Source organism: Osmerus mordax, chromosome 15 (assembly GCF_038355195.1).
Source record: "Osmerus mordax isolate fOsmMor3 chromosome 15, fOsmMor3.pri, whole genome shotgun sequence".
In the NCBI taxonomy this organism is placed as follows: domain Eukaryota; kingdom Metazoa; phylum Chordata; class Actinopteri; order Osmeriformes; family Osmeridae; genus Osmerus; species Osmerus mordax.
Window position 1 is genome coordinate 9674987 of NC_090064.1, and position 19922 is coordinate 9694908.

At 48.6% G+C, this 19922-nt stretch overlaps 2 protein-coding genes and 1 long non-coding RNA gene across 4 annotated transcripts; 2 read left to right on the top strand and 1 right to left on the bottom strand.

Annotated features, from left to right (window-relative positions):
- Positions 1-78: 78 nt before the first annotated feature.
- kbtbd2 (kelch repeat and BTB (POZ) domain containing 2) lies at positions 79-8054 on the bottom strand. Its single transcript, XM_067252274.1, has 4 exons — positions 7522-8054; positions 5034-5747; positions 3187-3352; positions 79-2953 (listed from the first exon to the last, which is right to left on the bottom strand). Exons 2-4 carry the CDS (start codon positions 5204-5206, stop codon positions 1394-1396), a joined length of 1899 nt encoding a protein of 632 aa, XP_067108375.1. The 5' UTR covers positions 5207-5747; positions 7522-8054; the 3' UTR covers positions 79-1393.
- Positions 8055-8509: 455 nt separating this feature from the next.
- LOC136957837 (bucky ball-like) lies at positions 8510-11613 on the top strand. 2 transcript variants are annotated; one of them, XM_067252047.1, is made up of 6 exons: positions 8510-8566; positions 8675-8839; positions 8961-10496; positions 10656-10736; positions 10845-10950; positions 11061-11613. In XM_067252047.1, the coding sequence occupies exons 1-6, from the start codon at positions 8560-8562 to the stop codon at positions 11071-11073; spliced, it is 1908 nt and encodes a 635-aa protein (XP_067108148.1). In that variant the 5' UTR covers positions 8510-8559; the 3' UTR covers positions 11074-11613. The 2 variants fall into 2 exon arrangements, with proteins under 2 accessions (XP_067108148.1, XP_067108149.1); XM_067252048.1 differs by lacking the exon at positions 11061-11613 and having other exon boundaries at positions 10849-10860.
- Positions 11614-14662: 3049 nt separating this feature from the next.
- Positions 14663-15749, top strand: LOC136957921 (uncharacterized). The gene is made up of 3 exons (XR_010878339.1): positions 14663-15175; positions 15269-15364; positions 15608-15749. It is a non-coding gene; the product is annotated as an uncharacterized lncRNA (long non-coding RNA).
- Positions 15750-19922: the final 4173 nt, after the last annotated feature.

Consider the following 19922-nt stretch of genomic DNA (forward strand, 5'->3'; position numbering starts at 1 on the left):
TGGCTCTCATGACACATCCTTATGGTTAAAACCATACAAAGTAAAAAAGAAAAAAGTCTGGATTTTTTGGGTATTTTTTTTAATAAATTAACGTTTATTCAAAATACAGTGCCAAAGGAACATGATGCAGCCAAACATGCTAGTAAGGTTTGTCATGAAGCACCTGTGCTCATGTTTTTAAGGTAAGAGGAAAATCCCCTCCCCGCCCCACCCACCCCCACCCACTACTGCTAGTGGTTGCCGGGACAATTTCCATAGCAACAGCCTGGGCCAGCCTCTCCTCTTGGACCCAATCAGCAGCAAGATTCCTCAATATTTCACTCAAGAATTAAATCTGATAGGAAAAAAAAAATGGATACCTATACACAATCACACTACAGTAATGTCTGACATTAAATTAAAAAAAAAGAAAGACTAATACAAAATAGACCTGGTAATTTTCCCCACACTAAAACAGTTTGTCTTTTAAACATATGAAAAATATATATCTTTATATTCATATACATTTCAGCAGCTTGGAAATAAAAATGCATGAGCCCAAAAATCGATGGTTGTACTGAAAGTGGAGGTGTGTTGCTACCCAAGGTTGTGTGGAAAAACAAAAACAAAAAACAACGAGCTGGCGAAGAGGTCCAGAGATACAGACAGGCTGGGAGGGTGGTCATGTGGGGAGGGTGAAGGCACCTGGGGCAGCAGGGTGGAGTCTGAGGAGAGGGTGGAGGCTGGTGACCGGACCTGCAGTCACCTTGGTGAGCCTCTCCCCCCCCCCCTCCGTGCCGCCCTCAGCCCTGCGCACCACCCTGTTCTTCTGTCCTGCCCATCGCAGAGATGGACCTGGCTTCAACAACAGTGGTGTGAGAGGAGGGGTTAACCAGGGGGGAGAGGAGGTCTGGGGGGGGGGGGATTTTGGTACAGTTGCCATTGTCATTCCAAGGAGGTTTACCAGTAAGTGCATCATCACCACCATCACAAATCAGTTGACTTTTCAGATTATCACATTGTAGAAACAGTAATGTAGACAGACTTGTAATAATACCTAACAGAAGTCACGACTGACAAAAGAAAAAAAAGAAACCCTTTTTTTTTTTTTTTTTCTCTCTCTTCAGATTACTAGTATTTGAAGGGGGCATCCGTTGTGTCCAAGCTTGGCTAGATGCAGGGGGTTTGTCAGAAACAGCCTGTTAATTCAGTTGAATGAAAGCATTTGTATAGAACCTGGTCCTCAGGTCCCTATGGAACACAGATAATAACATCAAACCCTTATTGTTCTCCGTTGCACACAACCCTTCAGGTCCATACCTCCACACTGCAGATCCAGCTCAGTTCCAGGGAGCGGGTATATGCGTGTGTATGTCCATGAGTGTGTGTGTGTGTGTGGGGGGGGGGGTTACAGCTATACGTGGGGGAGGGAGACCATCTCCCCGTCCACCTCGAATTCCTCGGCTCCATCGGGGGAGAAGAGGTAGGTGGGGGGCTTCCAGGGGGATTCCTCCAGACAGGAGGGGTACAGCTTCCCCACGGCACAGCGAAAGTCCTTGCCCAGGTCCCAGAGCACGCGCTCCGACACGGGCTGCCGCAGGTACCAGCGGTCCAGCTCCAGGTCGTACTGGTAGATGGCGTACTTGGCCCGCTCGTTCATGTGCGTCTCGCGCATGAAGATGCACAGCGAGTCAAGCAGCACCACGGCCCGCACGCACGGGTCCGAGTAGCGCTTGGCGGGAATGTTGGCAGCCAGGCGCCACTCGTTCTTGCCGATGTCGTAGATCTCCACGGTGACGGAGGAGCCGTCGATGGTGCTGGTGGGCAGGCGGATGCCCGAGTTGCTGACCACGTGCAGGCCGCCGATGTAGAAGATGAGGTCGCCGAAGGCAGCGGCCGAGGCGAAACAGCGGCTGGTCTTGCGCATGGCCATCTCCACCCAGGTGTCGGCGCGGGGGAAGTAGCAGTACATGAGGTCGTGGGTCATCACGTAGATGCAGTCGTGGGCCGCCACGCACGTGTTCCAGTTCCAGGCGCAGGGCAGCGGGCTCACCATGCTCCACTCGTCCTTCTCGCAGTCGTAGCGCTCGGCGGTGCGCTTGCTCAGCTCGCCGCCCACGTTGTCGCCGCCGATGGCGTAGATGTAGCCCTCGCAGTACACCAGCGAGGGCTTGATGCGGGCACACACCATGGGCGTCTTGGGCACCCAGGTGTTCTGCTGGGCGTCGAACCAGAAGAATGTGTCCACCGAGCGGAAGACGGCCTGCAGCTTGCCGCTCTTGCCGTGGTTGGAGATGGAGTTCTTGAGCGGGATTTGCCCGCCGGCGATGAACACGTCGTTGTCCGGGGTGACCAGGGTGCCCACCTTCTGCAGGTCCCCGGGGGGATTGCTCAGCTTGTACACCTTCTCGGCCTGCGGGCTGTAGCAGACCACCGTGTGGCCCGGGCCGCCCATCACGTGGACGCTGTCGCCCGCCGTCTCGGCCGTGGCCTCCATGAAGATCAGCATCTCCTCCTTGGTCATGCCCAAGCGCGGCTTGAAGAACTTGGGCATGGACTTGTAGAGGCCCTGGACCACCACCGACTGGTCGTTGGGCGGCAGGCCTTTGAACCAGGCGCGCTGCGCCACCTCCGACAGGGCGTCGATGCGGATCTGGCTAAGCACCGAGGACAGGTGCTGCGAGCGGGCCTCTGTGTTGTACTCCAGCCACAGCATGGCCGCCTCGCGCACCGTCTCCTCCTTCTCCACGTTGAGGTTGTCGCTGCTCAGCACGTCCACCAGCAGCTCGTGGGACAGCTGCAGGAAGGCCTCCTGGCGGTACACCACGGGGAACTTCTGCTCCACCATGCGCTTGGCACTCTGCTTCAGCTCGCTGCAGCTGAACAGGTCGCCGATGCTCAGCATGCGCACGCAGTTCTCCGCGTTGATCTTCTTCACCAGGTAGTCGCGGCACTGCAGCAGGACGTCCTCCACCTGGGAGATCCGGAGGGGTGGGGGGGGGGGGGGGGGTGAGAGAAAACGGGGAGAGGGAAACAACCTCATGTACTGTGCCAAGCGATCAGTCATAATGACGTACGATGTTGACTTCTGACTCTGACTGTATGAGGAATGAGAGTGAGAGTACCGAAAGAATACGAAGGGTCTTTGAGAGGTTAAGGAAAAACAGGAAGCAGCGAGATAGGATACAGGATGTGTGTGTGCGCTACCTGCAGGAAGCAGGCGGTCTCGTAGAGGGGCTCCACTGTGCTGTCGCTGATGGCCAGGTTGCCGGTGTAGGCGTAGGTGATGATGATCTGCAGCGTGGCTGGGTCCATGTTCCTCATGTGGACGTGCGTCTGCTTGCTCTCGCTCAGGCCGCTCATGAACATGGCCCTGCGGAGGACACGCACGGTCAGAGGTTGCCTGCCTTTGCCGTACGGTTGTCTGTGACGGCAAGCTGTGCTAGCAGTCAGGAAGTACGTTTTGGATGAAAGGAGTGTTAGATTATACTGCATTACTGATGCAGTACAATCTAACCCTGTGCATGGGGGCTGAATGCTTGCGACAGCCATCAAAAACATCATTATTCCTGACCAGAAATCAAGCATGCGACAGTTGCTAGCAAATAGACTGGAGGCCATTGAGCAGCTTTCCCTGCCTGCAGTTCCTCTGAAGGGACGCCTGGTGACTACAGGATGCTCTGGCTTCCACTCTGCCCTCTGTGGATCAACAACAACAACAGCCAGCCAGCCCATCCTCTCCTGCAAGACTGTTCTGACACCCATGCAGCTGGAGCCTTCAGCCGGGCCGCCTACGCTGCCGTATTCTCATTCACCACCACACTCTCATTCATGCTTCACTCCTCTCCTCCCATCAATATCCCATCGGATATCCTCAACTCTTTCCCCTCCACGCTACTTTGTTCTTCAGAAATCATCTTTTTGACTATCCAACTGTGTGTGTGTGTCTGTATTGGTTTGTGTGCTGCTCACAGCGGGAAGTGGACCTGCCAGGGATGTTATGCAACTCTGCAGACATGCCCCTGTTGCTCCCTCCCTCCCTCCCTGTGCCCCTGAGCACTGCATTACAAGGGTTTGTCTTACTAACATGAGCCCAGGGCAGCGATCGCCGCTCTCTTTTCCCTGAACCGAGCGAGTGAATGACAAGGAAAAAAGGGAAGTAAGGAAGCAGGGAGGGAGGGGGTGAGCGGGAGGGAGAGAGCCAGGAGGAAGAGAGGAGACACCTCTCTGAACCCTGGAGGGGAAATGCTTAGCATGTTCTCGCTGGATAACGAGTGCGTGGGAAACGGTGGGGAAGACGGGAAGAGATGGGGTGTGAGAGAAGCAGTAAAGTTGTCAGGATCTTGGAATGTGTACAAGAGAGAAAGTGTGTGTGTGTGTGAGAGAGTTCAAAGCCTACAGCAAAGTGGGTACTGCTGTCATGTACAGATGGGACTTTTCCCAGACTTAGGGGTCTGCTGTCATCCCTAGTGCTCTGCCACTCCCTTACGCAAGGCTGGACTCTTTTGCTGCTTTTTTGTTTTTTAACCACAGGGTTTAAAATTGCATCATTTGTTTCTGAGTAGGCATAAAGCTGGACACATGACTGACACCATAAGGGCACTAGAGACATGATATTCAAGCACCAGAACTTATGCACGATGGTCTGTGTTAGTATACAGTTTATAACCAATGTTGAACGAGTTTTTAATATACTTACTACTATCATGCCTACTATAATTACTGTACCTTACATTATTATTAGTCCTGTATCTTGTAAGTAAATATTTGTGAGTAAAGGAGCCAACAGTGATGTACCTTACATATTAGGGTGTTTCTGTACAATTGTCACACAGAATCGAACAGAAACCTAACAAGTACAAAAGTTGTTCTTAATGTCAAAACATTCAAAACAATTAGGTAGGGTTGACCAACTCTGTTCAAACCACACCAACAGGCGCCCGTGCACGCGCGCACGCACACAGACGCACACACAAACACGATACCAAAGCCACTACGTTGAGGCGGGCTGCTGCGGCTACTGTATTGGTGTGGTAATGCTCCAGTGCTCTCACCTGAAATAGGAGCTACATGTGGCCAGGACCATCTTGTGACAGGGGAACTCGGTGTCCTCCACCAGCAGCACCACGTCAGTCAGTAAATTCTGTTCATAGAAGAACTTGAGCTGCTCCAGCAGGGAGACAGCGTAGTCCGTGTTGACCGGCCTGCGCTCACTGAGACCCGACATGGTTGCATCCCATGAATCGCGCCCCAGGTTTGAGACTCGTGCTGCCGGCAGAACCGGGCTTCAAAATCGTCAGAGAAAATACAAGATTTGTTTTTGTGTGAAAAGCCTGGATAGAACTGAGGAACGCTATGGTATCCTCCCAAAACCGGCACCACCAATGCTGGGCTGGGGGTTGTGAAAGTTTTCCAGGGAAAAAATGTAATTGAATATGACAAGAAAAACAACGACAACTGCAGAGAAAAATGGAAGGCCCCCTTTCCCTCCTCCGCCTGGTAAGAGAGGGGACAGGTGGAGGACCTGGATGGGAGGCTGAAGGAGCGTTTCCACTCCTTGTGCAGGGCTCCGACCTCCTGGGCGGTCCAGGGTCTGAAGTCAGCGCCTTGCAGCAGCGAGGTCTCAACGGTGTCTCCCCTGCTCTCTGCGTACCGATCCAGACGGACGCCGGTCTCGCACCGAGGAGGGGGCTGGGTGCGGAGGTAGTGGGGAGGGGAGGGGGGAGAGGCAGACCAAACTGTGGTGAGGCTGCTACATCAGTGCTCGCCTGAAACAGAACAGAACACACACGGATCAGATGAGTCACGCCAGTGTGCATTGCGCACACACACACACACACACACACACACACACACACACACACACACACACACACACACACACACACACACACACACACACACACACACACACACACCAGCATCCAGAAAATTAAGTGACTGCGAGGAAAGAGGGGTGAAGGAGAATAAAAGCACACCCTCGACAATCACTAGATCTGGTATGTTAAGATATTTTGTAGTCAGCCAAAGATTCACTCAAACACCGATGTCTTCATTCATTCCCCCCCCTTCTTGACTGAGCTAAACAGTTACGTGTATAAGTGGGTTCCGGCTAGTGAGGCACACTGCAAAGTGGGACTGTCTCCATCCCTCTCGCTCCCCTCCTCTCTCTCCCCCCCATCGCTGTCAGATCAGCACACAGCCCAAATCCCTTCCGCATGAGAAAAGTGCACCGTCAGCAATCTGGTCTCCCCTGGCAGGTCACCTGCTCCCCCACCCCAACCCACCTACCCCTCCCCAACCCCTACCCTTGTCTCTCCATCACTTGATCAGAGGGAGGCTGCACTGACAGCCAGACAGCCTGCTACGTGTGTCTGTGAGGTAGGGGATGGATGGTAAGGGGGTAGAAAACACTAACCATCCTCTTATTCATTAGTCTGGTGTCATCAGACACAAAGACCAATGAGAAATGTTGTTTGATTCATGACACGAAAAATGCTTTAGACTACAGCGGTAGTTCTACCACCATAAATGACTTCAGTCCCCCTGGCAGACTGCCATGGCACAGACATATTAAGGCACTTTTGTCATCAACCCATCCATTTCAGCAAGCGACTGTAGTTTCACAATACATGCTACACTGAGGGAATTGATGGCGTACCCCGTGGTAGCAAATTATGACAAACGTTAAGGACCTTTGTCTCCTATTCAATTTTTATTTTATGCATTTATAAAAGCACGTATTTAATCTGCTTCAACTTCACTAGCATTGTGTCCCATAAGTCCATATTTGGCGCAATGTGTCCGTGTGTTGACAGGTGAATAATAAGTGAGGAACGTCATTATCCAGCGCAAGATTTAGACGCAATTTGAGAATTGCTGTCTTACCGTTTCCTAATAGCTAGCACTACTACATAGCTAGCTGAAATGCAGAATGCACATGCAGCATGCCCTTCCGCAGCTAGCCAATAAGATGTGTCACAACACAATGATTTCTTCTTCGGGGCTCTAGCATATAGTTGCTAAAAAATACGCCAAACTTGTTACTTCGAGAATGTGGTGCGCACCTCAATGCGTTACACCATAAAAACAGATAATGCTAAAACCTGTGACTGCCATAGCAGGTAACTTGGCTAGCTCCATTACATGACACATCCATACTACAAGGCCACATTTACGGTTAGCTACGGTCACTGTGGTGTGCAAAGCTAACTAACGTTACAAAGCTTGCTAGCTAATTAAAAACCAAACCTGGTCGGTTATGTTTATGCAGGCTGTTTAGATTGTTACTCAAATACTCAACACACTGAGTTTTCCTGCATTTAAATAAACCCACGGTTAAGGCTAACAATTATGAACACAGGTCTTGTTAGTAAATTAGCTGACTGGCTACTGCCCCACGTCCATCCACTTCCCAAAACAAACCCCCTCCCAAACCATGGTAGGGCCTTCATATCAGCTAACTGTCGTACATTAGAAAAGAAGATACCTAACAGTACAGAACATATATATCTACAGTAACCTACAGTACAGGCTACTCACCGCTTTCCTTTGGGTTTATCCACCAATTCGACTTGCTGTGTCCTAGCTAACTGGCAAAAGAAGCCGAGCCTTTTTGCCTTCCTGATAGGTAGCTACACTACGTTATGGTGAATGATTTGCCTAGCACTATCTAGCAAGCGCGGGCTAACGTTTCACCCACACACCTATTCCAATAACGTCGCTGTTCAGCTTAAATGCCGATTTAAATTAAGAATAATGATTATCTAAATATCTTAATAGATGATACTTATCCATTATGGTCTACAGCATTTATGTATCCGTTGGTTGTTTGACTTGCTATAGTTTAGCATCAGCCATCTAGCTAGCTAGCCGGATAGCTCGAGCTACAATGATAACGCGCAACTACTGTAATGTCGGATAGTTTCGATGCTAAGTAAGCGCTAGCCTACGTTGACAGAGAGCGAGCAGTCAAGGGACCGTTACTTATAGCATATTTTATCATCTCAGATACACATATTCCCTGTTGAATTATTGTCACTAATTGTAGATATAATCCACGTTTCCATAAATCGTATGTCCGCTTGCTATTACAGAAAGCCAAATTTACACAATTACAAGAGCAACCAAGCAGCGAGGAACCTCTGCTCAACGCAAGCGTCCTGCGAGACAGGAGGCCAATTGAGGATACTAGGCATGCGCCCAAAATGTCCTTTAGTCTATCCGAGAGGAAATGTTGGCCTCTGCTGGAGATTAATTGAAAAAGCCACATAGTCCTCAAAAATCTTCTTAGATAAAAGTAGAATCAACTTTGACACAGGTTTGAAACATCACGATTGGGTCCCGCCTTTTAATGCAACCCCCTACAAAACTAGACCAATTTAAACACAGGTGATGTAATTAAGATAAATTTACAGGGACACGCAAGGCTCTTTTTCCGGAGTGCAGTGTTGTGCTAACGTTGAATCCTTTGGAAATACTCGACATCTGTCAACAGATAGCCTATCCTCGGTTACAGTGGTACGCGGTCTAAATATTTCTTCACGGAATGCCCATGAAAAGTTAGACACACGTGCGGAAATGGACGGTAAATAAAATTGTTGTAATGAAGCTGTCTTCTAAAAAAATAATGTGATCGTGTGACCTATTGAACCCTCAATCAACCCAGTCGCCAAACCCATTTTATTTCTTGTAGATGAACAAACAGTGGGAAGTGGACAATCTAACCAGCGTGGTAATTACTCCCGGCCTTTTTTCTATGTCCAGCCACCTAATCAACCTTACCACCATCAACCTTACCACCACCATCAACCTTACCACCATTGGCATTTGAACAATCCATATTATGGTCTGCCTCCAGGTACATTTCTTTTTACTCATTAATACTTTTGTGGATTTAAGGACAATGTTTGTATAGTTATGTTGTGATTGTCTTGATACAACTAACCTGATTATTTGTGACTTGTCTTCCATTTTGTTAGTCCCAGGATATCCCTATGCACGCCCATACATGCCCCCGTACCCATACATGCAGTTTCCGGGGTATGTTGTACCACAGGCCCCAGTGCATCCAGTCGATTACAGACGGTTGTTTGAACCTCACATTTACCCAAATGCTGGACAGGATGTCAGGTTTCGCCACCAACACCACCACCAGCATCCGTCATATTTCCGCAGAGAGATGGCCTGCTCGGAAGCTCAGACCGACCCAAGCGCTGCCCTCAACAAAATCATAGAATCTTTGGAAAAACTCCGGGCCAGTGAGATTGAGAAAGAGCTTGATTCTGGTGTGGCCTCCCAAACCTCAGGCCTCTTTTCTCCAGGTCACAAGAAGCAACAAGATGAGGAGGAGGAGGAGGGTGCTACTGCAGTGCCTGTACCTTTGTGTGCCACTTTGAAGGGCAACCAGTCATCAGCCATGGCGTTCAGTGACACGGCCACAGCAATGTACGATGACAAGTCAGGCCAGAGCCTCATGGATGACTTGGATCATCCAAAGTGCTGGCCTCAAAACTCAGATGAAGAGATGCCCTTGGGCAGCTCATCCATTCACGAAGAGACCGACAAGCCCCAGCTCCAAGGGGAAGCAGACCAGCCTGTATACCTTTGCCCTCCACGACCCCAAGACACAGATGGCCAGTTAGAGAATGGCAGTGCCAGACCAGATACTACCAGTAAGGCCAAAGGACCCCTGAAGCACAGCCATAGTGCCATCATTTTGCCCCCCTTGTCGACCACTCGCATATCTGACTGGCAAGCATTACAACATGAGGACCACATCTCAAAGATTGATTACCACCAACAATCTACAGATGGGAGAGACCTTGCTACCATTGATACCGATTTGACCAGTAAAATCCTCAAGCTGCCCTTTGAGAAAATCCTGACAGCTGGAGCTCTCCAGAGAGAAAGCCCTTTGCTGTGTGCAAAGTCCCATGCCATGCTGCCATCCACTGGCATCTCCTCGCCTGCTCACTCCTACTATCCGGGCTACTGGCCCCCACCCTCCACCCACGAGCGCATGAGCATCCTCAGCCCCTCCGTGGACGAGCTCTCCTCCAGGGATGAGATGTTCTCCACCGACCTCGATGACATGGATCTGTTCCCCAAGCACGAGTACTCGAGCAAACGCCTCACTGAGGCCATCGTAGGGTTACCATCAACCTCCGATGAGGTCGTGTGGCCCAAGAGGCTGTTGTGTGCCTGCTGCGGCATGAGTCTGTCCAAGCGGACGATTAGGAGCAAAGGTCACTGCCCTCAGCCTTACGATGACGAGGAAGGAGATTCTGATGAGGAGCGCACGTTCGGAAGATGCAGTGGGCACCCGGCAAGGCAAGTGATTAAAAAACATTTAAAGAAGTCGCATTCTTTGTCTCTACGACATGCATCCAAAGATGTGAGGGGCCACGGCCCAGACCTGCCTGGTACAGTGGACAAGCAGGAAGAACAAGAGGTATTCGAGGGCCCAGAGTCAAGTGGACAAGACCCAGGCGACCTGATGCACAGAACCTACCAGGGTAATGAAAACATCATCAAAAGGCCTTGCATTCTGTTGTTAGTGCTAGAGGTATTGTGCGTGTGTGTGTTGGTGACATTTACGTGCCTTCTAAGTTTAGAATTGTAATTAGATCAAATGAGATTACATCTATGATGGGAGCATTGTATTTCTCCTTTAGGTGACACACTTGATCAGAACAGGTGGGAGTGCCAAGATGCTCAGCCTAAAAGGAAAATGCCAGCTTTACCACAAAGACATGGTATTGGCTACCATTCTAAAACATATGACCATATCAGTCTGTCTCAAAACATTGTGGTGCTGTTTGCATGGAGTATTTGGTAATATAATGGTCCAAGTATGTCTTCAGACAGACTGAGGCAGAGGAAGGCTACCTATAAACCACACCCAGTGTACCACGGGTCACGAGAAGAAGAGAAGGGGGAGGAGCCACCTCAAGGTCACAGGGTTAAAAGGTAATGTTTCCATGTTGTTTCACATCCCATTTCACTATCCCCTTCTCTGCTAAACTGCAGCATCCTGTTAATTGATTACGACATCATTCCTAATGTTGTGTTTCCTCTAGGATTCCCCAATAGAAGAGATGGAAGATGTTGATTAAAAAGGAGAGAATAATCTAAGCACTTAGGTGAAATGCGTACCATGTATCTAAGAAGGGGGCCTTATATATATTTTTCTTTTAACTATGAAGACATAATTCAGGTTCCTTATACAGGTCCACTGTCACTTCATGAAGTATACGGTTTAATAATCATATCTCCCAGCAAAGGTTTGGTGGTGGTGTTGTTTATTTATTGTTCAGCCAAAGTGTTAAGAAAGCAGTACAACTATTTCCATGGCACACAAACTTGGTGCCCTTTTCACTCAAAACTGCTCTTCTGACAATTTGAGTATGAGTAAATATAAGTATTTAGATAAAAGTTTAAAAAGTTGTTTGAAGATCTTTGTACGTTACTTAAATGGGACTGTTTATACCTTGTTTGGGGGTTTTGTTAAATGATTCATTTGTAAATTCCACATTTTCAGCAGACAAAGCTATAAAATAAAGAGATGATAGTTGTCATAAAGTATTCCTTGTTTGCAAAGTAAATGAACACCTGAATAAAGTCTGACTAATGAGCTATTCAGCTGGCCTCTTGTAAATTGTGTTAAAACACGATTAAAAAACGAAATAGCTAATATCACAATGCCTGGATTAGTCTTTAACAATCTTTTGGAGTCACACAAACATTACAACAGTACATAGGTTTGTAGAGCTGTAGCTTAGCCTGAAATGTCACTTTAGTCGATGGCCTCTGGTGTGTTGGGCAGTTTCTCAACATCTGCCATTGGTCCAAAACTCGGGTACTAAATGGACGTTGAGTTTGATTGGATGCCATTCACTTCAGATCAATCTACCATTGAGCAATCTTAGTGTGTTCCTTAAACTCTTAATATCTATCCTATGTGCATTTGCAATGCACTGATCTCTGTGGATTCATCTGCAGCAAGCATTATGGTTGCAATCCTGTTATAAAAGACTTGAACTTGAACAAACCATTTTAGACAAGTTGGAGTTTGTATTGTATAGTTTACACAAAATGTCCTCAGATCAAGACAGGTGTGTAGGAGGTTGAGGATTAGGAGCTGATTGGTAACCAGCCAATCAAGTTTTCGAAACCCAACTTAACTTTCCTATTTAAATCTTATGATGACAGCCATGTTGGTCAGTTGGTCGTACTAGTGTACATGCATGTGTGTAAACACTTTTGTGTACCTTTAATTCTACCACCCCAGATTTAAATGCACTTTGAATTGTTTGTAAGCTTCTGACTTGACTTGAAGTGACCAACAAGCACTTGAGAGATTTTGAAGGAAAAGGGGAGGAAACCAAAAACTGTCTTGGCTCACCTTGTTCGTTTCTGTCCTCTACAGATATGGAAGCAAAAGCATCAACAGCGCATGGTGGATTTGGACCGGACCCTCATGGCCCGAACCAAACCCATGAACCTCAACAGTCCCAGGAACCCCCCCATGCTCCTCAGGGGGGCTACAGACCTCAACGGCCTGAGGAGTGCCAACGCAGCCACCCGTACCATCATCTCCGGCAGCACTACAGCCGACCCTTCTTCTACATACAGCCCCCCCAGCCATACTTGCCACTTCAGTGGCCCATGCCTATGTCAATGCCCTTCAACCCCTACTGTGGATCCACTGGGATGGGTAAGTAGATGCCATTGTTTACGTCCTGAAAAACATTTACAGTAGGTTTTCTATAACTCTGCCTGGTTTAGTCATGCAATATTTGGTTTTGTATGCTATTAAGCAGTTCAGACTTCTGTTATGAACCCTAAAACCTGATCAAATGTCCTTGGTTAGGTTATGGCATGGTGATCCCTCCCTTCCAGCCAAGGCCCTACCTAGAGCCTCCAAGCTTCATCCTGCCCTACTGTCGGCAAAACCTGACAGTCTACCGGCCCGGTAACCCCAACTACCATCAGACCATGGCCTACCATGCTCGCAGGGTGCACTACCAGAACGGTCCCACTAGGGAGATGGCCACCTCTGAGGTTCAGACAGACCCTCCAGCAGCCTCCCACCTCCCTGACCCGCCTCTCCCCAGCGGAGATGGGTCTTCTAAGGGGGTCTTGAATAACACCAAGGGTGGCACTGGAAAAGCCGTCAGCTCCCCACGGTCAAAGTACATCGCCACAGCCTCTACTCTAAAAGAGGACAAGTCCCTGGCTGGCAAGGCCACAGGAAAGGCAACCTCGGCCACCAGAGGGGTGCCGAAGGGCAGCTTTGTGTTCCAGACGGAGGAGGTGAGGATCGAGTGTTGCAGCACCCCCAGGGGCCTGAAGGTCCTGCGCTCTCGCCAGACGTCCGAGCTGACTCGCCATGTGTCCAACAAGAGTCTGCAGCGTAGCTCCGCCCCGGGAAGGGCTCCCATGCCGCAGGGGACGGGCTTGTGTCAGGAGGCGCAGCAGGAACGGAACCTGCAAACCTTCCCTGACGACCTGCTGGCAGGTGCGTTGCTCTGTGGCGGCAGTACTGGCTTGGAGGACTGTGGCCCTCACACCAAAAGGGGTCTAAAACCAGTGAGTTTCACTACAGATTGTTGATGGGTAGAATGATTAGATGGAATGTAAGGTGCCAATTCATAATATGAACATACCATATAAGGTTGTACCATAATGCAACCTTTAAACATGCCACATTTTCCTCTTCTTCCTCAACAGGACTCTCCACGTGAAGCAGCTGATGTGACCTGTGGAATGCTGGTGCCCAATGATGCTGTGGTGACAGGGAGTGTCGAGGAGCAGAGGAAAATCCTTCGTCTGCCCTTTGAGATGCAGGACCTGGGGAAGCTGAGGAGGATGGAGTCTTCGGTGTGGTCAGTAGAATCCGTGGCACCCTCATGTGAGTGGACTTCCCAGCACGGCCTGATTCAGACCCAAGGGGAAACGCTGAACCCTCTGGAGGCGCCCCCTATGTCAGATGAGGTAAAGGTGGGAGAGGAGGTTTCTGTGGAGGAGGTTATCCAGATGACTGAGATGGTCCCTATGATAGAGGTCCCTGTTGCGGAGTTGGTCTCCATCGCAGAGACTGCTCCCATTGCTGAGGTCCCTGTGGCAGAGGGGGTCCCTGTGGCAGAGGGGGTCCCTGTGGCAGAGGGGGTCCCTGTGGCAGAGGGGGTCCCTGTGGCAGAGGGGGTCCCTGTGGCAGAGGGGGTCCCTGTGGCAGAGGGGGTCCCTGTGGCAGAGGGGGTCCCTGTGGCAGAGGGGGTATCTGTGAGTCACAGTCCACCCGTGGTCAATGTTCCCCCCACACCTTCAGAAATAAGCCAGCTGATGAAAGAGATGAATGACGTGGATCAGCATGAGACCTCTTTCGAGTCGTTGCCTGCATACCTCCCCTCCACTAGCTGGCTAGGAGATTCTGGGAACAACTATTATTACAGCAGATTGCCTCCGAGAGTTCAGGAGCAGCACAGAATCCTCACTGGCTATCCTGCAGAGCTGTCCAGAAAGAGGGGAGTTGTCAAACCACAGCCTCAAGGTCACCTTGGGGCACTCGGGTTTAAGGAAGGGGAGTGTGGACACAGAGCTAAGGTGGACAGAAGAAGCCTCTCCGACAACGAGTGCTGCACCAACCGAAATCTCAACAAAAACCCCCTCGTCCCATCTAGCCCGAAACTGGAGCGCTTCTGTGCCAGATGTTTGACAAAACGCAGAGCTCTCATGTCTGTGCCAGAAGCACCACCAATCAACAGGAGGGAGGTCCCTGTCTCGTTGTGGGATGAAGCTTTGGCCACCTGCAGATGCCATCTCAGGAAGAGGGTAGCTGGACGTTCTAACATCTCCGCTGTCCGCAAGGAAGATCAGACCGAGGGAGAGTCTTCAGAGAACGGCTCATGTCGGTCCAAACCCAAAGGGCTCGAGGACCCAGCGAGAGCCCCCGAGCCCCGCAGGCCTCTGTCCACGAAGAAACAAGTGGAGAAATGCCCCGTTGGTCCGCATGCTAAACTCCGAGACATGCTCTGCGCCTGCCGGGCTCACCAGCACCAGCACGCCACCTGGGAAGGGCCCCGCCGCCACAGACGCGTCATGCGAGAGGACAACGAGGAGAACCAGGCCGTCCCACCACAGAACAGATGTAGGCATGTTGACCCACACTACCTAGAACCAAAATGGCGAACAGGTAAGCCCCTCCCCCCCCCCAAATGTGTTACTTTTTCCTTTGATGATGTAATGCATCTTAATTGCAATTAAACACCATATTTCTCTTTCACAGAGAGAACTTGGAAGAGTGGTGGGATGGACACAGACAAGTTTAAGAATGCAAGCCTGTCACCGCACTTGTATATTGATAAGAAAGCACAATCACAAGGTAAGGATCTTCATAGTTGGCTTTCTGTTCAGTGTTGGAATGTCCTTGCAGAATTTGGTGAAGGCTGAAGGACCAAATCAATTGACAGTCAAAGCTGCCTATTCTGCCTGATGGCTGTAGTCCAACCTGTAAAATATACTTTAACGCTATTTGTGTAAAGTACAACTTTAATCAGTATCTTAACTGTTGAGGCAATGAAATTATCATGTCTTGCTTTTTGGTAATCAGTTATGTTCTTTTCAGGAACTCACAAAAAAGACACAAGATGATGATTTACACGAGAGCACGTTCAAAGAAAATTGAAATCACTATTTACATTTCATGACGTTCACAAATTGACTCACAATGCTCACTATTTATACCCGTGAATACTTATATTAAACACTTTGATACAATGATTGTCTCAATACTTGAGGATCTCAAAAATGAAACTGTTTTTGCTAGTTGCAGTACTGAGCATATACAGCAGATGGAGATGCTTCCATTTTCCATGCACATTGACTGGCAAAGTATACTCCTTCTGTTCTAGGAAGTGTATAGAACACATTTCATTTTGATACATCCACTGCCCTGGGTAGGATTTTTGTACATTCGGGCAAAGTAAAAGTATTCATGTGCAAATGATCCTGGCCAGTCACCCACAATAGCTGCAGTAGTGCGTCTAAATAAGAGACCAATGTCTAGGATTGTGCCACAGCATTCAGGGTAAACACCACACAAATCCATGCCCCACCCATGAGTATGTCATGGGCCCTCCATAGCATAGAGCTGGCCCTGGTCTGGTCTCCTGAATCTACACAGAGATCACTGATCAGCCCTTATGAGGTGTAAGGGCACATGCTTATTAACCCTCATGTTGAAGTTGATGACAGCTGGGTGGTCATGAAAAATGCATTTGGGGTTTAAAATTCAATAAACTGCTTTTAGATTAGGGGTTTATTGAAGGCAAGTAATTTTTACCCTTAGGACAAGGGGAGTATGCATAATGTCAAGACTTCAGGCTATGAAGGGGTCTGCCATGTACAGAGGTTGATTATCTGTGTTTTTTTTACATGCTCATCCCCTCATAAACATGTAAGAGGATCACCCAGGGAATGGGACCTCACAGTGGGGCTCCACGCAATGTTCAGCTAGCCTTTTGAAAGGGTAATCAAACCAATTTTTTGATGGCCTCACTGCTCTAAGTGAATATAATCGCATGCATAACAATAATGGCTTTCTTGGCTGCAGGGTACTGAATTGCCCAGGATAGTGTGTGCGTGTGTCACTGACTGAGAGAATGCGTGTTTGTATGTGTGGGGAGAGAAGCCGCGCGTGTTGAGCCGATGAGATTCCAATTTGCAATACACCAACTGTTCGTTTTGTCTTGAATCTCACAGATGCCTCCCCTCTTGCCAAGGTTCCTCCGGTGAGACATGGGGAGGCTCGCACAATATGCAATCTTCAAAGACGAGACGTTTTTGCGCTTTTGTTTGAAGCCGAGTCACAGATGAAAGCGTTCTCTCTTTTTAACAACCATTTAAGGGATTTCAGGGTAATGGGGAGTGGAGGTTTCTTTTGAACACACAGTGAGATGGGCGAAGCGGCTGTCGACTGTTTTGACGCTTCAGTCCAACACATGATTTCACCTCAGGTTGGGAAACTGGGCCGAAGACAGACAGCCTCTCTGGATGGTCTCGATGCTCGTATCTCACGCCTCGCTTTCTCCTCCTACATCTTGCCATCATCAGGACTGTTGCGTTATGGCTGAATTTGAAAGGCTTCAATATGATTGGCTCATGTGGGAATTGGTGTAAAGAGTGGTGTGTGTGTGTGTCTGCTTGCCTGCAAGTGTGTGAGTGGGTGTCTAAACTTCCCTGTGGTATTGAAGGTAGTATACAGTGAGCCTGGTACGCAGAATTATACACTGGGAATGTAAAAAGACTGCCACTCCCACCACACTCAATCATTACAAGTAGAAGCCTTGCAATGCACAACCTCACTAACAATTTAGCCTTTGTGTGGCCACGGTCTGCTTTGATTTGTGTAGCTAACTTAAAACGTGCTGTGTTTTTGTCTGCGGCCTGTATTAATATTAGGGGTCATTGACAGTGTTGTGTTAATATGTATGGGGGGGGGGGGGGGGTGCAACAGTGCATAGAGAGCTCTAGGAGGTTAAGAGGATCTATCCCGGCTCCTTAACCCTTGTGCTGCCTTCGGGTCACATGACCCAAAGGTTCATAACGAACCATCGTTGTGTTTACCCAATTTTACCCAATACAAAAACAAATACAAATAATTTTCTTTTTACCTTTGCAATGTGGGGGATCTGAGACAGCCCAACGGTTAAAAGAAAATGCTTCACTTTGTTTTTGTATGCGGTAAATTTGTCGCAATACGACGGTGGGTCACAATGACTGATGGGTCACAATGACCCGAAGATAACACAAGGGTTAAATATTTAGTGATTCTGTCAAGCTGTCGAGTCTGTCCCTGGATGAGGGCGAGTGGGTGTCCCACGGTTCAAGTGCTTTTAGATGCTCATCATCAACCAGCTACTTTGAGATGACAATGTAGTCAGAATGCAAGATTACCTTGTGGATTGTTCTCTCAAGTGTGCTCCCTTCCACTCTGATTTAGAGTGCCGTTCAGTTCAGAGTCCTACATCTGCATGTAATGGGAAAACCGACATGAGTTCTCGACATTACAGGGAGACAGACATGACCTTATCCTAACATTACTGGTAACATCTACTCTCCTTTCCCCCAGGTTGAAAAAGTTATTGTGCTGACAGACAATTCAAGTACCCCTACGGAAAGTGAACATGTGTGTTCCGTCTGAACGTAAAAGTTGAGCGCTTCGAAACAATTTTTTATCCCACCCACGGAAGTAATCAGTGGAGAGAGAGATAGCAATAGAGAGATTGTGAGGATGAGAGGAGAGATGGGGAGTGCTACAGAAAGTGAGTATTCCTCACAGTCATGTCAAAGCCTTTTTCCTCCCTGACTCATAGACAAGTGCCCAGTGACCTGACAGCCTTGGTCACTGTGTAGTCTGTGGTTCAGAAGTTGACTGAAAAGCTTTATTATTGAGTAAAAATGAACATTTGAGAAGAGTCATTGCATCCGACAACGCCGCAAAGAAAGGCCTGATGTTCAGCACTTTTCAGTTTCAAAACATTTGTGACAGACGCACATCAAGAAGGTCACATTTAAAAACTAGGAAGTGTGCAGCTCCCTGCTGCTTCCCATCCCCCACCTCCTGCTCTTAAATGTCAAGAGCATAAGTGTTTTGGGTGGAATGATTCATGCTTTTAGAGACACACTCTTAGCTGGGGTGGTGCCCACACTTAGAAAAACAACAACATGGTATCAGAGAGTACAAGCCCCCCACACGTCACTGCTCCTTGGCCTGAAAATACAATGAGTCTGACTCACTGAAATGGGAAGTAGGATATCATGTATTAAGACCCTTGACCATCATGTACTGAATGAATAAGCACCCTTGAGGGAAAACGAGTCACCACAAAGTTCTCACGCACTTGCTCACTGCATCGGAAACTGGGAACCGTTAAATCCCTTCCATCACGCACAGAAGTGTGTGTGTGTGTGTGTGTGAGTGTGGTTGAGGCTGGGGCGAGGGGGGGTCATTCTAGGGAAAGCCTGTGTATAACCTACGTGCACTAGCGTGTGTGAATGTGTGTGTGCGTGTTCTTTGTACCTGCAGGCTCAGCAATCTTCTTTTTTTTCCGTTGCACTGCAGACCGATAGATCAGTCGGTTCTCTGCTGTCTTAATACCTGAGGGGTTTCAATACACGCGTTAATGTCTCCTGTTTGACAAACGAGCCGTGTTCATGTGAAGTGGCCCTCTCTGACCTCCAGGCTTTACATCGGCTAAACCAGAAAGGCTCTGGGTTTTAGAGCAAGTTAAGAAGCTGTAGAAGTACTTAATTTGGAGCAACCACTCAACAGACAACGGTGAATGACTCTTTTTATACAGGCCCACCTGAAGGAGGAGACATTGCTCTCAACAGAAAGACAACAGGCCACTGTAGCACACTACACCATGCTGTATAGTCTTAGAATTGTGTCAGGGCAGAGGTATTTAGTGTCCCTAAGGGGGGGAGGGAAACACTAATAACACAGCCTTGCCCCCCCCCCCCCCCCCCTCCTCCACCATGAATTTGGACATTGGTTGCTACACTGCACTGAACTAGGTAACCCACCCAAGAAGAAATGTTTAGTAGTGTGAGTAGGGCTGGTCTCAGGACAGATCATCTTACCCCACCATGAGGTAGTCAGCCTCGTTTTTTTTTTCTCGTTTTTTTTCTCCTCCCAAGCTCAGTGGAGTGCCAAACCAGTCCAGCATGGAGAGATTTTTACCCAAACAAACACAGCAGGAGGAATGTCTATGACGACCAAATTCAGGAAGAGGGAGATTGCTAACACATGTTACTGGGTGGACAACAAAGTGAGCTTTCCGAGTGTTCTGCTGCTCCGTTGAGGAGCCTAATTGCCAGAAACGTCAACCAGATGGTACAGAATATGTGATTATATTTGCACAAAAGGATAGCAAAAT

Coding starts and splice junctions, on each gene's coding strand:
- kbtbd2 (XM_067252274.1), bottom strand. CDS start 5,206: ATGTCGGGTCTCAGTGAGCGCAGGCCGGTCAACACGGACTACGCTGTC. Junction 3,353..5,033: donor ACATGTAGCTCCTATTTCAG/GTGAGAGCACTG, acceptor TGTCCTCCGCAG/GGCCATGTTCATGAGCGGCC. Junction 2,954..3,186: donor AGACCGCCTGCTTCCTGCAG/GTAGCGCACACA, acceptor CGGATCTCCCAG/GTGGAGGACGTCCTGCTGCA.
- LOC136957837 (XM_067252047.1), top strand. Junction 8,840..8,960: donor ATATTATGGTCTGCCTCCAG/GTACATTTCTTT, acceptor CCATTTTGTTAG/TCCCAGGATATCCCTATGCA. Junction 10,497..10,655: donor GATGCACAGAACCTACCAGG/GTAATGAAAACA, acceptor TTTCTCCTTTAG/GTGACACACTTGATCAGAAC.